The sequence below is a fragment of the Arvicola amphibius genome, chromosome 2 (assembly GCF_903992535.2).
Source record: "Arvicola amphibius chromosome 2, mArvAmp1.2, whole genome shotgun sequence".
NCBI lineage: Eukaryota > Metazoa > Chordata > Mammalia > Rodentia > Cricetidae > Arvicola > Arvicola amphibius.
This window is the reverse complement of record NC_052048.2, coordinates 149,098,837-149,125,705: the sequence shown is the minus strand read 5'-3', so window position 1 is coordinate 149,125,705 and position 26,869 is coordinate 149,098,837. Positions and strand designations below refer to the sequence as shown.

The 26,869-nt window shown below is 52.2% G+C and overlaps 2 protein-coding genes across 2 annotated transcripts; one reads left to right on the top strand and one right to left on the bottom strand.

Moving 5' to 3' along the window:
• Positions 1-7,902: 7,902 nt before the first annotated feature.
• Positions 7,903-13,246, top strand: Chpf2 (chondroitin polymerizing factor 2). The gene is given in 12 exon segments (XM_038319163.1): positions 7,903-8,952; positions 8,955-9,148; positions 9,550-10,012; positions 10,014-10,121; positions 10,761-10,820; positions 10,823-10,961; positions 11,834-11,865; positions 11,868-12,026; positions 12,028-12,672; positions 12,674-12,694; positions 12,696-12,801; positions 12,804-13,246. Coding segments are annotated over 12 exon segments (2,505 nt in total). The 5' UTR covers positions 7,903-8,712; the 3' UTR covers positions 13,142-13,246.
• Positions 13,247-13,394: 148 nt separating this feature from the next.
• On the bottom strand, positions 13,395-22,991 carry Smarcd3 (SWI/SNF related, matrix associated, actin dependent regulator of chromatin, subfamily d, member 3). Its single transcript, XM_038319164.1, is given in 24 exon segments — positions 13,395-13,560; positions 13,800-13,879; positions 13,882-13,900; positions 14,022-14,051; positions 14,053-14,126; positions 14,431-14,567; positions 14,706-14,803; positions 15,985-16,014; positions 16,016-16,087; positions 16,089-16,115; positions 16,117-16,149; positions 16,308-16,409; positions 16,563-16,592; positions 16,594-16,659; positions 16,894-16,917; positions 16,919-16,978; positions 16,980-17,018; positions 17,125-17,148; positions 17,151-17,210; positions 17,212-17,250; positions 17,961-18,000; positions 18,504-18,509; positions 19,765-19,976; positions 22,808-22,991. Coding segments are annotated over 24 exon segments (1,434 nt in total). The 5' UTR covers positions 22,886-22,991; the 3' UTR covers positions 13,395-13,506.
• Positions 22,992-26,869: the final 3,878 nt, after the last annotated feature.

Sequence of the window (26,869 nt, the reverse complement as noted above, 5' to 3'; positions counted from 1 at the left end):
TGCGTCTTACTGTGCTGTGACCTCACCTGTTAGTTCTTGCCACTATTCCCTGTCTGAGCTATGAAGAAAGAACCTTTGAAAAATAAGCAGACCATGACATCCAGGTGCTAAGTGCCTTAGAAGTAGTAGCTTCCGCCAACCACTGTCATACGCAGGAGGCAGGGCCTCACTTGCACAGCATTGTTAGGCACGTGACTCCTAATATACGACTTTTGTTCAAACCCAGCCTTCCCATTCAGAGCTTGACCTTGGGCAACGCTATACCTTTCCTCTGAAATGAGAATGGCAGTGGTAGAGTATTTACCTCAAGTCGATTAGAAAGATTAGCCAAATTCCTAGGTTTCTATTAGCCAGTTAAGTTCCGTTAGGGCTATGTCGTACTGTCCTGTGGCTTGTGGAATACTTGTTTAAGGATGATGTGCTTTGCTATTTATTTAATGTTGTTAATAAATGCAGAGCATCTAGTATGAGAAAAAGGTAAGTGACTTTAAAAAAAATTCTCTGTATGAAGCAAAGGAGCTACTTATGGCTGTGGGTCAAAATCATTCACCCAGGAATCAGGGAAGATGTCTCACTCAGTAAGGTGTCTGCCACATCAGCACAGGGCCCTGTGTTTAATGCACTGGGAACAGTGGTACTCACCGGTGAGCCCAGCACTGGGGAAGTGAGGACAGATCTCTGGGTGCTTGGCCAGCCAGTCTACCTGAGTCAGTAAAAAGACCCTGTCTCCAAAAGTAAAGTGTAGAGTGACTGAGGAAGACACCCTATGTCCACCTCAGGCCTTCACATGCACAGACACATATGCACACACATCTGCATAGACACAAATACATGTACCATACACACATACACAACCCCTCACAGGAACCTAAGCCTCCTGGGAGCATTGTCTACAACATATCTCCTCTCTCAGCCTTACTTAACATAGTGCTCACAAGCAGGTAAGAGGTTACAAGAGAATAATATTGATTTTTTGAGACTAGTAATTCATTATGCTATTTCTATTATCATATTTAATTCCCCCAGAAAATTCTGAGGTGGATGTTGTTATCACTGTTACCATTCTACACATTCTAGGCACAGTGCTTGTTAGAAAAAAATAAAACAGGGCTGGAGAGGTGGCTCAGCAGTTAAGAGCACTGACTGCTCTTCCAGAGGTCCTGAGTTCAATTCCAAGCAACCACATGGTTGCTCACAACCACCCATAATGAGATCTGGTGCCCTCTTATGGCCTACAACCAGGATACTTACTTATAAATAAATAAATCTTTAAAAAAATAAAAATAAAACAAGCCAGTAGTGGTGCATGCCTTTAACCATAGCACTCGGACAGATTCAATGCAATGCCCATCAAAATCCCAGCAAAATTCTTCAAAGACCTCGAAAGAACAATACTCAACTTCATATGGAAAAGAAAAAAATCCAGGATAGCCAAAACAATCCTGTACAATACAAGAACTTCTGGAGGCATCACAATCCCTGACTTCAAACTCTACTATGGAGCTACAGTACTGAAAACAGCCTGGTATTGGCATAAGAACAGACAGGAGGACCAATGGAACCGAATAGAAGACCCGGATATCAATCCACACACTTTCAAACACCTGATTTTTGACAAAGAAGCAAAAAATATCAAATGGAAAAAAAGAAAGCATATTTAACAAGTGGTGCTGGCATAACTGGATATCAACATGTAGAAAAAATGAAAATAGACCCATATCTATCACCATGCACAAAACTCAAGTCCAAATAGATCAAGCCAGCCACACTGAACCTTATAGAAGAGAAAGTGGGAAGTACATTTGAACGCATTGGCACAGGGAACCACTTCCTAAATATAACCCCAGCAGCACAGACACTAAGAGAAACAATAAATAGAACCTCCTAAAACTGAAAAGCTTCTGTAAAGCAAAGGACATGGTCAACAAGACAAAATGACAGCCTACACAATGGGAAAAGATCTTCACTAACCCCACATCAGACAGAAGTCTGAGCTCCAAAATATACAAAGAACTCAAGAAATTGGACACCAAAAGAACACATAATCCAAAAAAAATTGGAGTACAGACCTAAACAGAATTCTCAACAGAGAAATCTAAAATGCTGTAAGACACTTAAGGAAATGTTCAACATCCTTAGTCATCAGAGAAATGCAAATCAAAACAACTCTGAGACTCCATCTTACACCTGTAAGAATGGCCAAGATCAAAAACACTGATGACAACTTATGCTGGAGAGGTTGTGGGGAAAAGGGAACACTTCTGCATTGCTGGTGGGAGTGCAAGCTGGTACAACCCCTTTGGATGTCAGTGTGGCAATTTTTCAGAAAGTTAGAAACAACCTTCCTCAAGATCCAGTAATACCACTTTTGGGTATATGTCCAAAGAATGCTCAACCGTGCCATAAGGACATGTCCTCAACTATATTCATAGCAGCTTTGTTTATCATAGCAAGAATCTGGAAACAACCCAAATGTCCCTTGACTGAAGAATGGAATGGATGAGGAAAATGTGGTACATTTACACAATGGAGTAAATTACACAGCAGGAAAAATTAACGACAGCTTGAATTTTGCAGGAAAATGGAACTAGAAAACATTATTTTGAGTGAGATAACCCAGACACAGAAAGACAATCATCACATGTACTCACTCATAGGTGGTTTTTTAAACATAAAGCAAAGAAAGCCAGCCTACAAACCACAATCCCAGAGAATTTAGACAACAATGAGGACACTAAGAGAAATTTACATAGATCTAATCTACATGGGAGAAAGTAGAAAAAAAACAAGATCTCCTGAGTAAAATGGGAGCATGGGGACCTTGAGGGAGGGTTGAAGTGGGGAGAGGAGAGGCAGGGAGGGAAGCAGAGAAAAATGTAGAGCTCAATAAATATCAATAAAAAACATATTTAAATATAAAAAACATAGCACTCGGGAGGCAGAGGCAGGAGGATCTCTGCGTTTAAGGCCACCCTCGTCTACGGAGCAATTTCCAGGACATTCTACAAAAGCTACACAGAGAAGCCCTGTCTGGTGGGGGGAGGGGAAGGGAAAAAAAGAGCAAGGTTGTGGTGGTGCAGGACTTTGATCCCAGCACTCACGAGGCACAGGTAGGCCGATCTTTGTGAGTTCGAGGCAAGGCTGGTCTACAAGAGGTAGTTCCAGTACATCCAGGGCTGTCTCAAAAAACCAAAAATAGGGCTGGAGAGATGGCTCAGAGCACTGACTGCTCTTCCGGAGGTCCTGAGTTCAATTCCCAGCAACCACAAGGTGGCTCACAACCATCTGTAATGAGATCTGGTGCCCTCTTCTGGCCTGCAGGCATACATGGAGGCTGAACACTGTGTACATAATAAATAAATGAATCTAAAAAAAAAAAACCAAAAATAAATAAATAATAAAGAAAGAAAGAAAAAAAGACGAAAGAGAAAGAAAAACTAATCATAGACAAAAACAAACAAAACCAAAAAACCCATGGCTACTTAGAGCCAGTACAAGAATCTAAGGCCAGAATCTTGTGGTTTTCTACCATCAGGTACTGTCAGTATAGCTAATCACAGTTGTGATATCCTATGAGTAAACAGTTGCTAAGCAGAGTCTTCTTCAGCGCAGTTAGTATCTTAGAAAACTGTCTAACTACTTGGATATTTTGGTATTCCCACCCAGAGTTAAAATCCTGTGCATGGAAAAGTGCTGGGGATGAGAGGAGAAGAAATGAAGGCTGAATATGAAAGAGTCACAGAAAACCTCAGTGCAGCAAGAACTGATCATTGGTTCACATTTGTCCTGCCTGGTTAGTTTTTTGTCAACCTGACACAAGCTGGGGTCATCTGGAAAGATGAAGCCTCAAGCAAGAAAATGCCTCTATCATATTGGCCCGTAGGCAAGTCTGTGGGGCATTTTCTTGATTAGTGATTGATTTAGGAGCTCCCAGCCCACTGTGGGCAGGACCATCCCTAGGCAGGTGATCCTAAGTTGTATAATAAAGCAAGCTGAGCAAGCCACTGGAGCAAGCCAGTAAGCAGTCTTCCTCCATGACCCCTGCATCAGCTCCTGCCTGCAGATTCCTGCCTTGGCTTCCTCTAATGATAGACTTTGACCTATAATCCAAATAAACTCTTTCCTCTCCCAAGTTGCTTTTGGTCATAGTGTTTTATCACAGCAACAGAAAGCAAAGTAGAATATTCAAGGCCAGCATGGGCCACATAGTGAGTCTAAAAATATAAAAAAGCTAATAGAAAAATATGAAGAAACCGAGACCTGAGGAAGGAACTGTCTCATCAAGTATTACCTAAGAAGTTAGTAACTAAGAAGGGTCTGGAACTATAGTGCCCAATATATTAGTATTATCAACTTGATAGAATCTAGAATAACTTACAAGACAGACATACTGTGACGGATTGTTTTGGGTAGGCTTACTGATGTGGGAAGTAGGTGGCAGTGTTCCCTGAGCTTGGGTCCTGAACTGCAAGAGAAGGCGAAGACTGGGTGAATACCTGGATTCAACTCCCTCTGCTTCCTGACTGCACATGCAATGTGAGAGCTGCCTGAAGCCCCAGCTACCATAGTGGACTGTACCCTGGAACAATGAACCAAAGTAAAACTTTTCTACCCATGTCGCTTTTGCTCTTAGTATTTTAACACAGCAACAGGAAAAGTTGTGAGCCTAGCCTTTAACTGCTGAACCATCTCTCCAGGCCCAGGAACAGGAAACGTAACTAATATAGGAGGTGCCAGGTATGATATGGGATGTCCTTCTGTATATGTGTTGCTTTTATTGGTTGATGAATAAAGCTGTTTGGGCCAGTGGCTTAGCAGAGTAAAACCAGGTGGTAAATCAGAAGGGAGGGAGGGAGGGAGAGAGAGAGAGAGAGAGAGAGAGAGAGAGAGAGAGAGAGAGAGAGAGAGAGAGAGCTGAATCAAAGAGATGCCATGTAGCTGCCGAAGGAGAAGGAAACCTACAGGTAGGCCACAACCTTGTGGTGATGCATAGATGGCTAAAAATGGATATAAGTGTTAGAGCTAGCTAGAAATGTGCCTGAGACACAATCGGCCAAACAGTGTTGTAATTAATATAGTTTCTGTGTGAATATTTAGGTCTGGTCAGCTGAAAAACAAATTAGCAGTTTCTGGTTACACAAGGGCCCTGAAATACAGCTAATCAGAATTAAGATAGCTTATAAATTGAGCTTACTGTGGTGATACAAACTAGTGATCCCAGCACTTATGAGACTCAGGGAGGAAGATGGCTGTGATTTCAAAACCAGCCTGCTCTACATAGCAAGACCTTGTCTCAAGGAAACAAAACATTGGTAGGATTTTAAAGTTTGCATATGGAAAAATGTAACTATCACTTCAATATACTTTCATATTGATTACATGTTGAACTGACATTTTAGTTATATCTTGTAATAGTTTGAATGTGGTTGGCCCCCATAATCTCATAGGGAGTGGCACTATTAGGAGGTGTGGCTTTGTTGGAGTGGGTATGGCCTTGTTGGAGGAAGTGTGTCACTGTGAGGGTGGGCTTTGAGGTTTCCTATGCTCAGGATACTACCCAGTATCTCAGTTGACTTCTGTTACCTGCAGGATGCAGCACTCTCAGCTCCAGCACCACCTCTACCTACACACTGCCATGCTCCCCACCACAATGATAATGGGCTGAACCTCTAAAATATAAGAATGGCTGTGGTCATGGTGCCTCTTCACAGCAATAAAAAACCCTAAGATATATCTAACACAACCAAAACATTAAAGTTAATTCCACTGTTCCTTTTAATGATTGTGGCAATAACCAGGTTCATGATTGCGGGTCCTAGCACTGAAGAGGCAGGGGCAAGGTCAATACTCTATGAGTTCAAGTTCATGTTATTTTTGGTGTCAAAATAAAACTATAAAATTATAGTTTTCTTGACCATAAAAGAAAAAGAAGTTAAAAAGGAAACATTGTGTAATAAGATATTTCACTATGCTCAAAAATGGAGAGAGAATATTGTGAACATGACAACAGAAATGAAGTTCTGAACACTGACATGCATTCTCCTATACGTAATAAAGCTCCCAGAATGATAACTTAGTATATCTCAAGCCTGACAACCTTCCATCCATGTGAGTTGTTTCTTAAGAATTTAGCACAGAACTGGAGAGATGGTTCTGTGATTCAGAGGACTTGCTGCTCTTCCAGAGGACCCAGGTTTCTGCTCCCAGCACCCACTTGGCTGTATGCAGCATCTATAACTCCAGTTCTAAATGATGTGATGTCCTCGTCTGGTCTCCTCCATTCCTGGACACATGGTACAGACACATGCAGAAAAAACAAAAACCCAACAACAACCTTGCACATAAAATAAAAATAAATTTTAAAGAATTTAGCACATGCAGGGCTAGAGTAATGGCTCAGAGGTTAAGAGCACTGACTACTCTTCCAGAGGTCCTGATTCAAGTCCCAGTAACCACATGGTATGCTCTCAACCACTATAATGAGATCTGGTGTCCTCTTCTGATATGCAGGAAAGAACACTGTATACTACAAATTCTGCAAGAATTGGTTCTCTTTGTGTGTGTGTGTTGCAGGGTGGGGGGATTCAGGGACAAAGTTTCTCGGTGTAGCCCTGGCTGTCCTGGAACTCACTTTGTAGACCAGCTTGGCCTCGAACTCAAAGATCTGCCTGCCTCTGCCTCCCAAGTGCTGGGATTGAAAGTGTGCGCCACCACCCACCTGGCCCAGGACAAGCTTTCATATGAGGCACCTTTTTATGGTGTACAAAACATCACACATGCCACAATACTCCGGTATCATTTGGCAGCAAAATTGTCCCTGTATATTTCTAAGTTGCCTTCTAGGTGTGGCACTGTTCTTCTTGGGAGCCCACTGCCATCTTTTCCTTCCAGCTCACGTTGGGCTGTTTCTGCAGTTGGCTCTTGCTGTCCTGGGTCCTGGCCTAGTCAATCTCCTCCCTGTTAGCGCCTTCCTGTGCTCCCTCCTTTGCTTGAGAAACTCTGCTTTATGTCTGAATAATCTTGCTGAAACTTGGATCTCAGCACGTCCACATCCCAATCTAATTTTAATTCTTCTGTGTGTGTGGTGTGTGTGTGTGTGTGTGGTGTGGTACATGTACACGAGAGGGCAAACTCGTGTGGATGTCAGAGGACAAACTTGATAGATTCAGTTCTCTCCTTTCACCAGGCATGGAACTCTAGGTCTTGGTGGCAAACACCTTCAAATGGTGAGTTTATTTGACTGATTTTTAATTCCTTAACTTGCCAGCTTTGAGACTTACAGCATTGTGTTAGTGTCTACGGCCTGCCTACAGCAATTCTCACTACCTTAGAGCTACAGAGAGTTTTAGGCTAGCCCAAGGCATTTTTCTTTAGGCTAACAGGGTTGAGCTGAAGTGAGGGATCATCTCTGGTCCAGTCGTGGTTCACTGGCCTGGGTTTTAGGGAACCACAACCTTGGAATCCAGTGGTTGTAAGCCCGTAACCATAGAGAGCGCGAGGCGGGGGAGCGGGGGGCCGATGTGGTCACCATAGAGACGGGGGACTGACAGGCAGCGGAAGAGGAAGCCCTGGAAAGGCTAGGCTGTGAGTGGCAGTGGCTGCTGAGCTGAGCTCTTCGGCCCGCAACGGGGTGGGCTCTTGGTCTCGTCACCCACGAGGCGGCCCCCAATCTCCGCCCTGGCCTTCCGTGGGGGTCGGGTGTCCCTGTCGGCCTGATCGGACTGAGCACCCGCTTGATCCTGCTTTACCGCCGCCCGAGGCTCGCGAAGCAAACCAGCTGGACGCCGGGCCTCCTCTGCAGTAGGGAGACGTAGGCGATTCGTTTCTGTCTTCAGACGACCGGCTAGGATTCGCTTTGGGGCTTCTTCCCCAAAAGAAGAGGAGGGCTTCTTTTGTGAGGGCTGGCACGGGGCTGTGGTTGCCAGGGAACCTAGTAGTGGCACTGGCTGGAGCAGGCGGACGTCCTGTTGGAAGGTAGTGAGCCTCTGCTGGCCTTCCCAGACCCCAGCGTTCTCTTAACTGCTGCTGTCTCCCGGGTTGCTTTATTTGGTAACCTCTAACTACATCAAGAGTGCCTATAATTTGTCTCTTGCTGCTCTTAGGAAGGTGGACAGCTGAGTGGGATGGTCTGCAAAATGGCTCCGTCAGCCATTGCGCTCCTCTGAGAGGCCAGCTGTGCTGAGTCACTGTGGCTGTCCACCTCATTTGGGTGGGCAGATGGGTGATGGCTAGTGGTCTTCTGTGACAAGGAGGGAGTTACTAGAACCTGTGGGTTTCTGTGACACTCGGGAGCGGGGTGGAAGAAGACTTGACCCCTTCTCTAGTGCTAGCCTGCAGCAGTAGGTCAGGAGTCCCTTCTTGCACCTGAACAGACATGGTGGGCCATGATCCCTACAGGACGGAACAGGGTGGCTGAGGTGGGGCCCTTTGGTTGGACTGTTGTTTGGATGCTGCATGCACTTTTCCCTAACCCCTGCTTATCAGGTGCTGCTGATTTTGAGATCAGGCCATGCTCCAGATGAATGTAACCCCTTCTGGGTTAGGTTTGGCAGTGTTACACTTTCTTTCCTCTTTCTTCTGCTGGACTACAAGGCTGCAGTCCTGGTAGGTGAGTGTCATTGTTCACATAGACTTTAGTATTTTGTTGAGGGGTAGATCCAGTACCATGGCCACTGAAGACCAAGGCATAGGGGAGTTGGAAGTCTTTGTGGGATGCTGGGCCTGGAAGCCAGCACACTTTTGTTCCTTTCTCTATTGCTGACCCTCATTGACCTCAGGGTTCCCTGGTTAAAAACTGTGGGGCTACTACTGGTCTGGTGCCCATCACCCTACTGTGCCTTGAGACTGTGCCTTGGGGCACTCTATGACGGGGCCTGCCACCATGAGACTGAGCCTCGCTGGTGGCTCTGCCTGCGACCAGCACTCCCCCTCATCCTGGGGCTGTCTCTGGGATGGCAGCCTGAGGCCTTCTGCGGGTTTCCTGGATCCAGGGTGAGGGAGAAGATCCCTGTGTAGAGGCTGTGGGGAAGCCAGGAGGGCCACAGAATCCAGACTCAAAAACTGGACTGGACCAAAGTGATGAAGACTTCAAACCCAGGATTGTCCCCTACTTCAGGGATCCTAACAAGCCCTACAAGAAGGTGCTCAGGTGAGGTGATATGTGCACAGTCCTTCTCCAGGCTTGCTGATGGCTTTGCATTGCTACTCAGTGCTACTTTCCTAGAAGCACTTGTTTCCTGTGTTGGTTTGCTGCTATTTTCTCCTCCCCAAGTCTGAGAGTCTTAGTGTCCACTGTTCTTGAACAGAATTGTATCTGCACCAACCCACTGAATAGACCTGAGCAGACACTGCCCTCACCTACCCCTAGTGTAGCATCTCCTACACAGTGGGCACTCACACAGATAGCTAGTTAGTAATGATGAAGAAGGGGTACTCTCCCCTTTCCTAATCCCAGCTCTTTCATTCCTAGGGATGTATGTGCTGGGCCAGCTGGTAAGTGCTCCCTTAGTGACTTAGGAGTTGACCCCTTATCTTCTGATCTCTCCACAGGACTCGGTATATTCAGACAGAGCTGGGCTCTCGTGAGCGCTTGCTGGTAGCTGTCCTGACTTCTCGCGCCACACTGTCCACCCTGGCTGTCGCTGTTAACCGTACAGTGGCACATCACTTCCCTCGATTACTCTACTTCACAGGGCAGCGAGGGGCCCGGGCTCCTGCAGGGATGCAGGTGGTGTCTCATGGAGATGAGCGGCCTGCCTGGCTCATGTCAGAGACCCTGCGCTACCTTCACACACACTTTGGGGCTGACTATGACTGGTTTTTCATCATGCAGGATGACACTTATGTGCAGGCCCCCCGATTGGCAGCTCTTGCTGGCCACCTTAGCATCAACCAGGACTTGTACTTGGGCCGTGCAGAGGAATTCATTGGTGCAGGCGAGCAGGCCCGGTACTGCCATGGGGGCTTTGGCTACTTGCCTGTTCACCGGAGTCTCCTATTGCGCTTGCGGCCAACATCTAGATGGCTGCCGAGGGGACATTCTCAGTGACTCGGGCTCTGATGAATGGCTTGGCCGCTGCCTCATCGACACTCTGGGCATCGGCTGTGTCTCACAGCACCAGGTGACAGACCCTTCAAGGCAAATCCCAGTTCCCTCAGGTGGTTGGCAGTGACTGAATGATTGCTGTCCCAAACTTGAGACCATCCTTTTGTCCTTCCAGACGCCAGCCTGCCCCTTCCGTTCCTCCCTTGCTCTCCTTACAGCACTGGGGGCCATCAAATGTGCGTATCCTTAGGGACCACTAAAGTCAGAAAGGTGCCAGAAATTCACCCCCCCCCACAACACACACCACCGTAGTTCCACTTCAGTGCACATCACAGTGTAAGGACAATGTGAAAATGTTCCTAGAGTTGGGCACCCCTAAAAGTGGAAAGTCCAGAGGGTCCCTTTGCTGCCCCAGAGAAGGTGGAGCTTCCCAGAGGCAGTCCATTTTCTATACCACCTACTGGGATTCTATGACTGTATCCTCATTGAGTAATGGAGTTCTTGGGGGAAGGAGGACGTCCTTAGTTGTCCTATTTGCTTTCTCACTTTCCAAAAATGTAGGCATTGGAAGTAGGAATGGAGGTGGGGGGGGAGCCACTGCATTTCTGTCCATCCTAAAGCAGCAGCAGGGATGGTGTGAATGCTAAGGAGGGCTGAGGGACTTTGGGGGGCAACACTTATGTGTGCAGCATTGATTGTCTATTGGTCCCTCTAGGGGCACAGTTATCGCTCCTTCGAACTGGCCAAGAATAGGGACCCTGAGAAGGAGGGGAGCTCTCTGCGTTCCTGAGTGCCCTTCACCGTTCCCCTGTCTCCGAGGGTACCCTCATGTACCCCGCCTCCACAAACGCTTCAGTGGCCCTGGAGTTGGAGCGGGCTTACACAAATAGAGCAACTGCAGGTGAGCCGATGCAGTGTGCTGCAGTGAACTGATGGCAGTGAGCTGCAGGTGAGCTGATGTAGGAGATGCAATGAGCCGATGCAGTGAGCTGGGCAGTGAGCTGATGCAGTGTGTAGTGACTTGATGCATGAGATGGGCAGTGAGCCGATGCAGTGAGCTGCAGGTGAGATGGCAGTGAGCTGATGCAGTGTGTAGTGAGCTGATGCAGTGAGATGGCAGTGAGCGATGCAGTGAGATGGCAGTGGGAGCTGATGCAGTGAGCTGTGCCTGAGGGCAATGACTGGATGCTTAGAGAGGAGCAAGCTTCTGGGGGCTGGGCTAGTAGGGTAAAAAGAGGCTAAACTTCTAAATTTAAAGCAACCAAGGGACAAGGGACCCTGGGCTCCGGGACTTGTAAAGTAAGCCCTGGGCTGACTCAGGTGCCACTAATGTGTAGGTAAACTCCCAGGGAGCTTTCCTAAATGCCTCTACAGTACTGCTTCCTCATCTAGACAGCAACCCACAAGTCCCATGATTCTAGAATTGTCCTAAAAGGGTTCAAAAACTAGAAGAGGGGAATTCTGTAGTGTGGGTCTCCAGAGAGGGGGTATAGGTAGGAGCAAAGGTCTGGTTGTGAAGAGGATGTGAGTCCTGTGGCCAGCGAGTGAAAGTGTTGAGCTTTGTGTGTGGAGACCCACTTTGCTCTGTGGAGCACACGTCCTCCTGCAGAGCTGTGGAGGTGGGGGTATTGCTCATCCTTTCTGCTCTTTAGAGTGAGTTCTGTTACATGCAAGGGACTAGGTGTTAGAGCCAGGAGGCTGCTGTTGGAACCTCAGATCCTGGGCATCTGGAGTTGGGTGGGATCTTAAAACCATACACTAATGTTGAGTGCAGTTCCCTCCACCTAGGCTCAGTCCGGAACCTGACCGTGCTGAACTCCTGAGGGGAGAGGCAGGGCTGAGCTGGCCATTGGGCGCCCAGCCCCTTTCACTCCCACACTCACGCTTCGAGGTGCTGGGCTGGGACTACTTCACAGAGCAGCACACCTTCGCCTGTACAGACGGGGCTCCCAAATGCCCGCTGCAGGGGGCTAGCAGGGCAAGACGTAGGCGATGCGGTGGACACTGCTCTGGAGCAGCTCAATCGGCGCTATCAGCCGCGCCTGCGCTTCCAGAAGCAGCGATTGCTCAATGGCTACAGGCGCTTTGACCCCGCGAGGGGCATGGAGTACACCCTTGACTTGCTTCTGGAAGCTGTCACTCAGCGAGGGCACCGTCGCTCACTGGCCCGCAGAGTCAGCCTGCTGCGGCCACTGAGCAGGGTGGAAATCCTGCCTATGCCCTATGTCACTGAGGCTACCCGGGTGCAGCTGGTGCTGCCGCTCCTGGTGGCTGAAGCTCCAGCCGCCCTGGCTTTTCTTGAGGCCTTTGCTGCCAGTGTTCTGGAGCCTCGAGAACATGCATTGCTCACCCTGTTGTTGGTATATGGGCCCCGGGAAGGCCGCGGGGGCCCTGACCCATTTCTTGGGGTGAAGGCTGCAGCCGCTGAGTTAGAACGACGGTACCCTGGGGCGAGGTTGGCCTGGCTTGCTGTGCGAGCAGAGGCCCCTTCCCAGGTGCGACTTATGGATGTCATCTCCAAGAAACACCCGGTGGACACACTCTTCTTCCTTACCACCGTGTGGACGAACCTGGTCAGAAGTTCTCAACCGCTTGCCGTATGAAATGCCATCTCTGGCTGGCAGGCCCTTCTTTCCAGTCCATTTTCATTCAAGAGTTCAACCCTGTTCTGTCACCACAGAGAATCCCCCCCAGGGGGACCTGGGCTGGCCCTGATCCCCCATCCCCTGGTGTGGACCCTTCTCGGGGGGCTCCCGTTGGGGCAGATTTGACCGGCAGGCATCGGCAGAGGGCTGCTTCTACAATGCTGACTACCTGGCAGCCCGTGGCCAGCTGGCTAGTGAACTGGCAGGCCAGGAAGAGGAGGAAGCCCTGGAGGGGCTGGAGGTGATGGATGTTTTCCTCCGGTTCTCAGGGCTCCACCTCTTTCGAGCCGTAGAGCCAGGGCTGGTGCAGAAGTTCTCCCTGCGGGACTGTAGCCCCCGGCTCAGTGAGGAACTGTATCACCGCTGTCGCCTCAGCAATCTGGAGGGGCTGGGAGGCCGTACCCAGCTTGCCATGGCTCTGTTTGAGCAGGAGCAGGCCAACAGCACTTAGCTTCCCCACCCCTTGGCTGCCATAGCCCCAGGAAGGGCAAGGCAAAGGTGATGGGACTGTATTTTTTTAAAATAAAAAATGTTATTAAAAGTATCTTCTGCCAAACTGTTTTTAAGGGAGAGGGGTTAGAAAAATCTGTGGGGAGGGGTTGTGGAGAGTTTGTCTACAGGATTCCATTGCCTTCTCCCTCTCTTTCCCTCCCTCCCTTCCCAGTCCCCAATGACCACAAGGCTGCTGCTGTCTGATGAGTGACCTTTAAATCCAGTCCTCCCCACTCCCCCACCCCCAACCCCACAGCACAGGGGAGGGAGGCCCAGAGTCCAGGGCCTATGCCGGCTGGTCCAGTGATGCTTGTTCACGAGCTCCTAGGTGTTGCGCACGACCAGCGATTGTTCCAGCTCCTGCCTGCGCTGCTGGATCTTTAGAGGAAGTGTGAGCAGGGGCAGGGTTACATTGATCCTGGTGAGTGACCAGGGGGTACCCCTTCCTGGCACCCCTTCCCTGGAAGAGTCTGGGAGCCCAGAGACTACTGCATGGGGATGTAGGGTGGTGGACAGGTGTTAAGCGTAGGTGGAGCAAAGACTATTGGAACGCGAGAAGCAAGGATTCACTAGGATTGGAGGAGAAGGAAGCCACGTGTTCAAAGGGCCTCCATTACCTTACAGTAGAAGTAGCGGCTGACGGCTTCCTGGGACCAGGGCTGGTGGTAGAACTCAGCCCGGCGTTCCTCTTCAGGTTACCAGCCACATCTGTCATCACCTGGTGGGGAGCATGAGATCTGTCCTGAGTTCCCCAGTACCTCACCTGCCTGAGTTGCATGTCCACCTTTCCCTCCCCATGTGCTTGTCTTGGTGCCAATGCTCCCGAGCCCTCTCTTCACCTTGAGGTCTCGGCTCTGAGAGCGGAGCAAGATCTTGGACGTAGCCTTTGGGGTCTCTGGAGAAACTTAGCATGAAGTCCCTCTGGATCTTGAGCTGGTTATGTACTCAATCGTCTCGTGGATCTACAGGTAGAAAGACAATGATTTCCACCTGACCCGGTGATGTGGGCGAGGAATGCAAGAGGAAGAAGGGGGTGGGGACCTGCTTCTCTTGTGAAGCACAATTTTCCCAGAGCCGGTTTTTCTTGAGCAGGGAGGGGTGGGGGTGGGCAAAGCTGAACTTGGACGAGGTTCAGCTTCTCAGCAGTGAAGGGCTGTGTGTTCCTCAGTCCTAGGTCCATGCTGTGGTCTGAGTGTTTTGGTCCTCTCTCTTGGTTAAGGTCCCACTCTAGCTCTGGGCTCAGGCCGCACCTTACTGTCCAAGCGCTGATCTCCTGCTGGTTGGCCGTGGACAGGAGAAAGCTGCTCATCTGCCCCTTCAGTGGCTCCTCTACCTCCACATCAATGTCATAGCATGCTGTCTTCTTCTGGTCTGATGGGTCCACGCTGCCAGAGAAGTCCAGCCTATGATGTCCATGGTACACCCCATAGAAGCCCAAGGGTAGGACAGGGGTGGGTACAGGAGGAGGGTGGAGAAAGCAGGGAGACTTTCCCCAGTTTGTGGAGTAAGCTAGGCCACCTCACCTGATGACATGGTTGATGACAATTGGGTCAGGGGGCAGCAGCAGGGCTGTGAGGCGCTGGGGAATCTCAGAGAACTTCAGGCGGGGACAGTCAAAAATCTGAAGCAGGATTATTGAGAGGGGGTCATTCTTTTTTTTTTTTTTTTTTTTTTTTTTTTTTTTTTTTTGGTTTTTCGAGACAGAGTTTCTCTGTGGCTTTGGAGCCTGTCCTGGAACTAGCTCTTGTAGACCAGGCTGGCCTCGAACTCACAGAGATCCGTCTGCCTCTGCCTCCCGAGTGCTGGGATTAAAGGCGTGCGCCACCACCGCCCGGCTGAGAGGGGGTCATTCTTGTGCATGTGTGAAAATCTGAGGCAGGATTATTGAGGGGGGGTCATTCTTGTGCATGTGTGAAAATCTGAAGCAGGACTATTGAGAGGGGGTCATTCTTGTGGATGTGTGAAGAGACAGTAACTAATTTGGATACTTCCATTCTGGGAAGACCAAAAGAAACTGAGAGTCAGATTACTGGTTGCTCATGGCAACGAGCCCTGTTCTAGGTGGAGAAACAGGCATGACGAATAGGGAGGCCAGCTGGGGGCCCTAAGTATGCCTGTTTGGTTGTTAGTCCCGTCTACCACTTTCTGTGAACAAGTTACTTAACACCTTGGGTCTTGGTGCCTTCATCTCTAGAATGGGGACATATTAACAATCTCATCTCATGGGTTGTCATGAAGATCAGGTGAATTAAAATCAGACGTAGTGTTTGGAAATGGGATATGGTAAGTGCTCAATAAATTCCAACTACTATTTCTACTTAGATTTATCTGCTGTGTTTATTTTGAAATACACTTAATAGTAATACTCCACTTTGGTAGACTTTCCCCAGATCATTTTTGCAACAATCTGGTTTTTCTTAGCTGCCAGATACAGATGATGGCACAGCTTTCACCACCCCTCACACCAAAAGACAGAGCCAGAGGCAGGAAGGATAGTAACGTAGGTTACCCCAAGTCTAGACCCAGGACTGGGACCCCAGGGATCCCAACTCCAGGTACCAAGAAGATTACATTACAGGGATGGTATTGTCCACTGCCCCTCCCCCAGGAGGGTCCCAGATATGTTTCCCTTGGAGCAGCTAAAATAGACTGTGGAAGAGCCTGGATGAGACCCTGCCCTTGGCTCTCAGGCCATAACCCTGACTCAGGGATTCAGCAAGAGAGCCGGCTACCTTTGGGAGGGGCTGATGCTAGGTCACTATGCCTGCTTCCCAGAACCCCAGGACTTAGGACATCTGTTACCTGCTGGAAATACTTGTCTCCATTGATGTATTTCCTTGTCATGGGAATCCTGTAATCGGTTGGTCTTCACATATTGCCACAGTGCCTGCACAATGGCTGAGCGGGCTCTGTGTATGCAACCCCAGCAGCCGGGGCTAAGCGAGGGTCCAGTTTGAACTGAGGAGGCTGGGAAAAGGTCACCAGGACAATTAGCTTAAAGGGGGAAGAAGTGGGACTCAGGGGCATTGGGCTTCTGGTCCTTGGCAGTGCACTCCTAGAGAAGATGGGTAGGAAGGAGAATGGAGTCTTTGTGGTGGTATATGCAGGTGAGGGGTAAAACCAACCTGATAGTCCAGCATAAGGAGCAGGGTACAGCGCCCACTCAAGTCCCCTGGCCTCTTCACTTGGAACCCATCTGTCTCCTGGGTTGTGGGTGTCCGATGCCACTGTCCGGGAGGAAGAGCTAGGTCACCCGCAGACCCATGTGAATTGATGGGGCCCAGGACTTTAGGAGGATCCTCAGTCCAAATCTGCAGCTTCCTCGGGGCCTTGGGCAGGCGGGAAGGTGGGGACTCAAGGGCAGAAGCAACCTGTCTTACCTCCACGAGGTGGTTGTCAGGACCATAAAGGATCTTTGTCCAGCTCAATGACCAAAACTCTTGAAGAAGGAAGAGAACTTCGTTTCTGCTTACTGGGCTGTGGGAAAGTGACAGGGACTGTGGGGGCAGAACAAGGACCATGGACACAGAATGGGCCACGTTGGCAGCAGGCAAGTGGTATGCTCAGAGGCAGCCCTCTGTACCCAGACTGTCCCCAGGCCCGCCCGCCCACCCCAGCCAGGGCTGACAACCCAACTCCCAGTACAGACATGTCCTCCACTCAGCCCATACCCACCCCAGGACACCTGGAGAGACCTGGGCCAGGACGTACATCATCCAAGAGCTTCCCCTCCACCCCGCAGCTCCCAGGAGGCAATGCTGCCGTCAGAATCTTCAGCATCGGGCTTCGCGGGGTTTAAAAGTATTGGAGATATAAAGGCGCAGCTTTCGCTTTTGCTGTAGAAATAAAGCGTAACACAGGACAAGGGCTGTGTGCAACCCACCCAGGGGTACCCTGCTTCCTCGAATTAGAGGCCCTCTTCCTGCTCCCACACTAAGGCACCTTCATGGGCCTCTTCAGGGGCTTCCCTGGATATCCACCCGCTTCCGCATGATAGTTTGATCCAGCTTCCTCTCGAATGCTAGGAGGGTCCATGTAAGCCTGGGACTCAGGGACCAGCTCCCGAATCTGGGAGGAGAAACAGGGTTCGCAGCAGGGCTACAGTCAGTCAGGCAATGCAGAATGTGTGCCTATTCTGTGATCACAGGACACAAAAGGACATTTAGGGAGCTGTCCGATTGATTTGTCAGGGGTGTGGAATTCTGCGAGTGCGGACGGAGTATTTACCCCGGGACTCTATTTTATAGCCTCATTGTGGTGTGGATAAAGATTGCTTCTCCCTCAGGAAAATCCATGCATCTCATCCACCAGGGAAGGAGGCAGCAAACCGGCAGCCCAGCAGGCACAGAGCCTAGTCTCAATCCTGCCACCCCTCCCTAAGACAGTGGGAGGTAGACTTGGTGGCCTCAAGGGCCCCACACCTGCTGCCCTTTCCCATGTCCAGGACTTCCCACTACCTTCTGTTCCCTTTAACCTAGCAATCTCCTGCCCCTTCTTTGTCCCCATGCCTTTATGGCCTTCAGACTACTGGCATTCAACCCCTTAACCTCAGGCCCTGTGGTTCTGCCCCTCCTCCCCCCATGGGCTTCCAGCTTCATCCTTAGTCCTGCCCTGCCTGCCCTCTCGCATGGGGAGCCTCACTTCTTAATGAGCTTTTAAAACAAAAGTGAAAGTGTCTAATGAAGCTGAGCCCAAAGCTTTGCTCCTGAGGGAGGAGGGGAGGGCGGGAGCAGCAGAGGGTGGGGGCCGGCTGGGGGCTGCTGTGGAAAGGCACTCACCCCCTTTGAGGGGAGGATTTTGTCAGCCATCTTCACTCCTCTTGGCACTGTACATTTTTAAAAGAAAAAACCAGGTTACCATGGCGACAGATCTGGGAGTAACGAGGCCACCTGCTAAATTATCCCGACATCTCCGCCCGCCTGGCTGGGGTTCCCACAGCCTGCTTGTCTGCCCGTCTGAGGGCTATAGCCACGATGTGGAGCTTGTACTTCCATTGGAAAGCAGGGCGACTGGTCCTTTCTCTGGCTTGGGACTCCCCCACCCCCCACACCTTACACCTCAGCACACACATTCTCAGAGCCAGAGGAATTCAGACTTAGGAGGAACTAGGGAAAGAGGAGATGCTGCCAAAAGGTGAGTGCAGAAATGTTTGCAAAAAGCTGGGAGGTGGGGGAAGACAGAAGAGAAGAGACAGCCTCTGAGGGACCCTCTTCTCCTGCCAAGCAGGAGGTCCATGCCCAAGAGAGCCCGAGCTCCAAGAAGAGGAGAGATGACTCTTCCACCTGGTTCCGGGAGCCGTCATGGTGTGAAGCTGGTGGGACTTGGCACTCCTGCCGCTCTGGGCTTGGAAGGGACTGTTTAAGGGCAGGAGGCGCTTGTGGTCTTGGACCATTTGCCAACCAAGGGACACACCACATTCACAAGGACCCTGGAAATGTGCAGGAGTGGTCTATGTGAGTGTGACTCAACACTGGAACCAAAGTGGCTGGACCCATGGTAGACAGCACCTGGAATTTCTCTGTTTCAAAAGCAACCCAGAAAACCCTTGGCTGGCCAAGAGTGCACACAGCCTCGAGGATAGCTCTACACTGCCCCCATGTGGCATTCCCACTCACTGCCCCCCTCCCTATTCAGAAATCCATTCTATGCCCAGGCAAGCCACTCAATAAAAAAAAAAAAAAAAAAAAAAAACCACCCATTCTTAGACTGGGCAAGCCTCTCATGAAAGGATTTCAAATAAATTGTCCACACAAAACTGTTAACTTATACACAAGTCAAAGAGTTATTTGCTATAGAAGATAATGATTCACTTTATAAAATAATTTATCAAGGGATACCTATAAATGATTTTCCTTGATGTGTAAAAACTACTTAATAACGAGGTAAAATTGATATTACACCTTGTATAAGAACCCATCTGTTTGTGCAAAAAGAAGCATGTGTGTTGGCTAATACTGAGACCCATAGGGATCTTGCCAACAGTCATCTGGGGCCATGGGAGTGCCACCAACTTCTCAGACTAGGAAATAAATTGGTTCGGTGGCCTGGAGGCAGAGCTGGTCCCACAGAGGAATTATACCGCCTATTCACACCCACTGCCAAGATAGAGACTGTGGGGGTCTAGAGGAACTCTGATGCAGCCTGGGATTCGGGACTGGCAGGGAGGTACCAGAAGACCACACTTTAGAAAACACACAGCTAAAGCTCAGCCCTCAGTCTGTTGCTAGCCCTGCCTCTCTCCCCAAAAACTAAAGCATCACCTAGAACTTGGGGTAAAGGACTGGAAAAAGGATTTAGCAGGTGACAAGCAGGAGAGCAAGAGGTGCGTGCAGAGAAGGGATACTGGCAGCTGACTATCGCAGCCTGTCTCCACTATGGGCACACAAAAGAACCAGACCAGTGCCCCCTAAGCCCTCCTCAGAGAGTATCCAAGCCAGAATGACTTAGTCGCTGCTAACATCCTTTCTCGGCTTCCCAAACCCATCACTCACCCACCTGGTCCCTGAGGCTTCTGCCTGCCCGCCCCTGCACGCCCTTCCACGCCGGGGGGGGGGGGGGGGGGGGGGTTGGGAGGGCACTCACCTGCGGCTCCGCGCGGGGGCGGTGGGCACAGGCTGGCCCTGGCCCTGTGGCTGGCTCTGCCCGGGCGGGGGCGCTGCTCGCTTGCGGGCGGGCTCCATGCCCGCGGGGGCCAGGCCGGGTCGCACGGCGGGGCTGCCCATGTACGGGGAGCCCGGGGGGCCCATGGGCGCCCCCTGGTGGGGCATTCGGGCTCCAGACGGCATCCCGGGGCGCTGGGGGGTGGGGCAGGAGGTGAAGCAGAAACCGGCGCCGGCAGGTCAGATTCGGTCCCGACCCCCAGGCCAGCGTGCTGCGTCCCCGCCCCTCTCCAAGACCCGGGGCTGGTAACCCTGCGCTGAACGAGGAGTGGGAGTGATTGGTGGGAGGGGCAGGGGCGCGGGAATCAGCGCTGCTCTGGAGGAGGGGGCTCCGTCTCCTTGCAGGAAGCTAACTGAAGCCAGGCAATTGCCCAGGGCAAAGCCTAGCCTCGGAGCCGTGCAAGGTACCGTAAAAATGAATATTAATGGCGCCTTTCAACCTTTCAAAGGATGTTCACATTCGAACGGCCCTCTGCAAGCCAGTCAGAGCAGGTCTTTTCATCCCCAATTGACAGATGGGGCAACTGGGGCTCAAAACGAAAGGCGACCTCGCCAAGGTCATCCCAGCTCGTTCCGCCAAAGGCGGCACCTGACGGGCCATGCTCCCCCGCTGCTTCGAGGCGCTGATCTCCTGAGCTCATTTCCACATCCCACTCTGGGGCTTTGTACCTTAGTCCCCTTCTCCCTTTCAGGGCCCCCGGTTTTGGATCCTTGGTTTCAACTCCTTTAGCGGATTCCAAGTCTCTGACTTAGCCTGCCTCCTTAATTTTATTTCTCCCAAGGTGATTCAAGAGGCTGGGCAAGGGCACCTGAGGGTCTGAGTTTTTGAATGGCAAATGGGGAACTGGGCTAGAAGTGGGCTGCGGCACGCGCGGGGTGGGGGGGGGACAGGGATGGTTGAAGGAAGCTGCATCAATGTTAGCATCCATTTCTCCCTCCTAGCTGCCTGCATCAGAGAGATAAGCCATTCCCCTTCCCATCCCAGTAAGGGTAGAAATTGGAGGGAAAGGAGGCAGGTTGTATTTTCCCGGCCACCACCTCTAGGCAGTCAATCAAAACAGATGAGGCACAAATCCGAGTGGAGTATTCCAGAGTCCACTTGTTCAGGCCTGGGAAGGGAGTTGAGGTTTAAGGGCTAATCAAGAGGTGGGACTGATTCAGAAGAATAGGGAGGTGATGGGGGGGGTACAGACTCTATTATATAAACACCCCCATCTCAGGCTAGGGATATAACTTGGTACAGTGCTTGCCCAATACACGTGAAGCCCAGGGTTCTTCCCAGTACCAAATAAACTGCATATGGTGGCACACACTTGTAATCCCAGTCTCAAGGTGGAGGCAGAAAGATCAAGACCATCCTCCCCTATATAGTGAGTTCGAGGCCAGCATAGGCTATAGGAGACCCTGTCTCAATATAAAATAAACAAACACAAAACACTTCTCATCTCATCCCAGGACCAAGAAATCCCAACCCTAACCCCCAGGCTTCCTTTCTCACCGCCACCCCCACCTCCCCCCCCAGCACTGCTCATCCCTAAGGTCTCCACCCTCTGCCAGCAGCTGTCCCTGCCCATCTCTTCTGCAGTGAAACCAGTCAGTCCCTGAATCTGCCTCCCCCATTCCACCTGACCCTGTCACTCATACCCACCAATGCCACCAGGGTGGCAAACCATTCCCCATTACTTAGGTGCCCTTGATCACTCAAGAACTGAACCTCCAAAGTTGGCCATAGTCAAATCCATAGTAGAGCCTCTTCTTCGCCGGATGGGACTCTTAAAGCAACTCCCCCAAGCAGCCAGGTTTAGGACTGGCAACTCCACTAACCCACAGGACTGCCTTGGGAGGTGCACCCCAGAGATCCCTGCGGCTAGAGGACAGGCTGCCACAGAGAAGCCGGCTCCCCTATCAGCTGCTCTCCTGTTCATCAAGGCCACTGATACTGTCTGGTTTACTGAGAGGCCCTGAGAGGAAAGAGCCTCCAGGGGCTCTGCCACTAGTACCACCATCACAAGAGGTCAGGATTTTGGGGGACCTTGCCTCTCTCAGAGAAGGTGCTTCCTGGAGTCACAACCAAATTTGGCCATAGTAAATCTGACTGAGTCTCCCCTCCATCTCATATCCCCAAGCCTGGAGCCCCTTACTGCTAGACTCTCCAGGGACTCAACTCCGTCATCTACCTCCTTAGGTCCCTGGGTACCCTCTGGCTTTTTATGTGTGTTCACATGTCTGTGGCAGGACAGTATAGTTGTCATCCCTTTGGTGTCTAGGCCTCGTGTGTCCCCAACTACAGCCCTTCACACCTTTGAGGTATTAAGGTCATCAAGTTCTGGTAACTGAGCCTGCCAAGGGATCCTCTGACCTCTTTAACTTGGGGTCCATCTCTCAAATAGGCCTCTCTCAGCTCAGACAGCAGGGCCAGGTCCTCAGGACCCTCTTGCTAGGATGCTGAGGTTGCTCATTCAGAGAGCTTTTGCTCTCAGGTGCCTCCAGGGTCACCTGCTCCTAGTTCCTCAGACTCAGTCAGAGTGACACTGTCCCAGTGGATGAACAGGGACAACAGGCAGCCCAACCCTGGTTGTGTGTTCCAGTTGCCACCCCACCCCCACCCCAGGGCAGGGGTAACACCTGGGGCCACCAGTAAAAGAACGAACGGGACATGTCAGCTACAGAGGAGACCCACCTCTTGGGGGAACACAGTGCTCACATCCCACCCTTTGCCCCTGACAAGAGCCCAAGCCGACGCGACGCCTCTCTTCCCCGCCGCCGCGCGCCCATCCCCAGCAGACCGCTTGGCGAAGTGTTCGGATGCCAGGGCGCCAGCAAGGTCCTAGGGTTGGGCCATGACCGTGCGCCCCCCAACCAAAGAGGTGGGAGAGCCGGAGCGCGCCGGCGGCCCCTCCCGATCATCCCTCCATTCAGCCCGAGCCAGCTCGCTCACCCTCCCCCGCTAACTTTCCCCCACTCACCACCCCATGGACCAGAAACTCAAAAAGTTTGCTTTTCGTGGCTTTGCGCGCCCCTCCGGCAACTTCGTCCGCGGCCATCGGGGTGGGCTCAGCGGCTCCTCTCACTCTCTCTCTCTCTTCCTCTTTCTTTTCCTTTTCTGCCTTTTTTTTCCTCCAACTCTCCCCTCTGAGTCCTGCTGGGCTCTCTCACACTTCTACTCGAGCGGAGTGGGGAGGGGGCCCCTTCAGGGCTGCCCTGACGGCCCACGGCCCACGCCGCCGCCGCCCGCCCGCCGCCGCTGCCGCCGCCGCGGCTGCCGCATTCCTGCACTGATAAGACAGAAATAGTCCGGCGGCCCGGGGTCTGCCTGCTACGCGGCGGGGACAGAGCAGCCCTCCCGTGCACCCCGCGTGGTCCAAACGGCGCAGATAAGCTGCAAGCCAAGCCGATCCGCCCGGAGGCTGTGAGACGGGCAGCGGCGCAGCGCCCAGGCCGCCGGAGGCCCACCGGAGGCGACACGGGGAGGGAGCACCGGGGGAGGTGACAGGGGGCTCGCCGGCCACCCTGCCTTCGCCACAAATAGTTTCTTGGTTAGGGAATTCGCCGACAGGGCCAGGCAGAGAACAAGCAGTTCCAACTTTCTTCCCCCAAGTGGCTCCTGCCGCATTTCTGAGGCCCTTTCCCCAGGGACCAGGCAGGCCAAGTAGGGAAACATTTGCTGGAAGGAATCTGGGAGGGAGCCCGAGCCCAGAGGAGGCCTTGCTCCTGTCCCAGGGCCGGCCGCGGTGGGTGTGCCGGGCGAGGCGGGTTCCCGGGCGTCCGCAAGATGTGTGTGCCCTTGTCTCGCACACGGTGTGTCTGCACCCTTTTGTGGCACGGCGCAGTGGCTGTGGGTGTGGATGTTTATGTGAGTGCACTGACAAACGCCGGGTCTGTGTGCTTCCATCCACAAGAGCCGCCGTGCCTGCGCGCGTGCGTGTGGGGCAGGACACGGCCTGTGTCTTTCAGCTCTGTGGGAGTCTATTTCTGGGCTTGTGAGTCTTTGTTTGTCTCTGTGTGAGAAAGAGAGGGCAATAGGGGAAGTATTTCCGAAAAGGGGACATGGATTGGGCTCATGAGAACAGGAAGAGTAAATGTGGGGAACGGCGAGCCAGGATGGGCACTTGGGTGGGTAAGAAGGAAAGAGTGAGGCAAACAGGGTTTGATGTCTTTGGCATGGAGACCCAGAGAGATTGGGGGTGGTGAGGTCCGCCCCAGGACTGAAGAGAAAGCAGGAGTGTGGAGTGGAAAGATGAGGGAGCCCCAAAAGGGATCATGTGGAGAGAACTGGCCGACCCCGGAGTGGAGGAAGAACAGACTGGAGGGGCAGATCGTGAGATCCCCAGGCTGAACTCAGGCCCCGCCCATACCAGAAGCCACGCCTGTTCCCACCTTCTGGAGGAGGAGCCCGCAGGCTTTGGGACAACCAAGGGTCACATTTATGGGCTTGCTGGGACTGCAGCTGTCAGAATTCAGATGATGGAGGGACAATGCCTGAGGGGATTTGTGGGAACACATTAAAACTTGAGCCCTCAAGATCCAGCATTGCACCGAGGGGTCCTAACCTTCGGCCCTTCAGAAAGTCTTCATTGGTCAGGGCAAGGCACAGAGAGCTGGTTCTCCCAAGAGTCTTTATGGCCAGCACCTAAGTTTCCTGGAGGTCCTGGTAGTACGCCTAGCTGTCATTTCAGGTGCCCACTGTTACCGTGAACGATTAGAGAGAACATTTCGTTCACATAGACACTGGTTCAGGGTTGGCTGACTCCGGCAGCCACAGGCGCCGGTAGCTGGAGTGATGATCTGCTTGGGTGCAGCTGCTCACCTCCAACCCCCACTCACCCCCTAGTCCGAGGCTCTTCTGCCATTGTGTGATGTCTCCACTTGCCCTCCGCCTGTCCCATCCCACTCGTCCTTTAAGGCTCAGTTCAGACCCCGCTTCCTGCAGGGAGTCTTCCTTGGCCTCACTCATGGGAACACATCCTGGTCTTCTCCAAATGGCCGGGGTATCATCTATCTTGTCCAGAAACTGTACTAATGCCTCATGTACTCTTGGCTTCAGGTGTGTTGGGTTTGGTATCCCAAGGAGGCTGTGACTCTTGAGGGCAGGGCCTGGCCTTGTGCCTATGTCTCTCCCAGGCCTGGGTACAGGTCCTCTTCAACACCGAAAGTTGAGGGCACCTGCGAAGCGCAACAGGCCAGTGATGCAGCTAGTGCCTCTGCCGTTTACCCGAAGATTCGAGTCATCACAGCTACCTCTGCCTTTATGTCTAGCAGGGACTGGGAAACCCCAGTCCTTGGAGGTTCTGGGAGTGGGGCAGATACCGCTAGGCTTTAGGAAAAAAGAGGTGTCCTCAACTTTTAGAGCTACCTCTTGGGAAAAGAAGATAGTAGCTGGGCTGGCATCTCAGCTTTGGGGGTCTGGGGGTGACCAAAGGAGAGAGGGGCACAAGATCTCTGAGGGAGCTGAGAGATTACAGGGGTGGTCTTGGTGGGAAAGGAGATTGTGGGACGTGGTTTCACCAATGGCTGAGTGAATGCCAGTCCTAGGAAGATGGAGACCATCAGTCAGGTCCAAACCATCAATGGCAGCTATGCGTACACAACCCCAAACACACACCTAGGGGCACATATATGACAAACCGCCACAGGGACAAGGGCCTACATGGATGTGCACATACAGGCACACCTTGACCTCCCCCACCGAGACGCTGGGTTCACAAGCGAGCAGACACATTAGCATGCTCTTCTAGCAGGTCCGGTGCGGGGGTGGGGGGTGGTTCTTGGTCAGGGAGCCCTTCTCACAAAGACCAGGGTCTCCACCAGCTCAGTGCCACTAGGGCGCTGGGCAGCAACACGCCGCCCACAGTGCCTGCGGAGAGCCCGGACTTCTTCCAACCCGACAGGGCGCAGGCCACACCCGGGCAGGCCTAGAGCGTGTCTGGGGCAAGGGGAGGGCGGCCTGTGAGGCTGCCCGGAGCCGGAGTCCCCCCTGTCGTCCCCCCATCTCTCCTTCCCTCGCAGAAGCACGACCAGCACCAAATGGCAAAGCGCCGCTCCCTGCGCAGGGAGCGCTGCGCTGCGGCCGGCGGGACGGACCCGGCCGCCTCGCCCCCAACCGTGCGGAGCGAGTGGCCACAGCCGGTGCACTGGGGGCCCCCGGGCTGCCGGCCTGCACCGCCCTCCCTCCGCCCGCACCGGTCCCCAGCCGGAGCATGCGCGCTGCGGCCTCCCTCCTGGTGAAGGTCAGCCCAGGGCCCAGCTGCAGGACTCCACCGCGGCCAGGGGAGGCGGAGAAGGGAGGAGGGATGCGGGAAAGAGACTTAACTCCTTCTCTGCGGGAAGATGGCCACCTAGACACAGCCCGAGTCCAGAGTCTTGTGCTCCCTCCCTCTGTGGAGGTCCCGATTGGGGACAAGGAAGGGGGGAGTTGAGGAGGGGGTGGGGAAGGGGGAATGGAGGGCTGGAAGAAGGGAAGGGAAGCTGGCTGGGAGAGGAAGGGAGGGAGTGGGGGGGGGGGAGGAACAAAGGGGAGAAGAGGGAGAAAGGGCGGCTTGCCAGAGAGACCCCTTTCTCTTGTCAGCTTTCCCTATACCCCAGAAGTAAAACTTCCCTCAGAGGAATACAGTTACCCTTATTTTATTGGGGAGAGTGTAAAGAGAGATTCTTTGGAGCTCTCAGGGCCAGGACTTCTGATTTCTGTGACATGGTCCATCCCTAATCTAAGCAAGCCCCACACCCTTCTCCTTAGGTCACTAAATCCTGGGACTTGTAAGGGGACCCAGAGTCTGGTGACTAAGCTCCAAGTCCCCTGGAAACTCTGTCTAGGACTTAGAGCCAGGCCCAGTTCCTTGAAATGGCAGGAAAGGCCTCTGAGACCTTAACAGTCTCACTCCGACCCCACCTGAGATGCAGATACAGTCCTTCTGTGGGATCCCTCACAGCGGCTCCCCTGCCTGAGCGGCTGTGTGCTCCCCGCTAGTGTCAGGACACATCTGTGCCCATCACATAGCCTACTGCTTAAGAGGAGCTGTCTCTGCGTAACT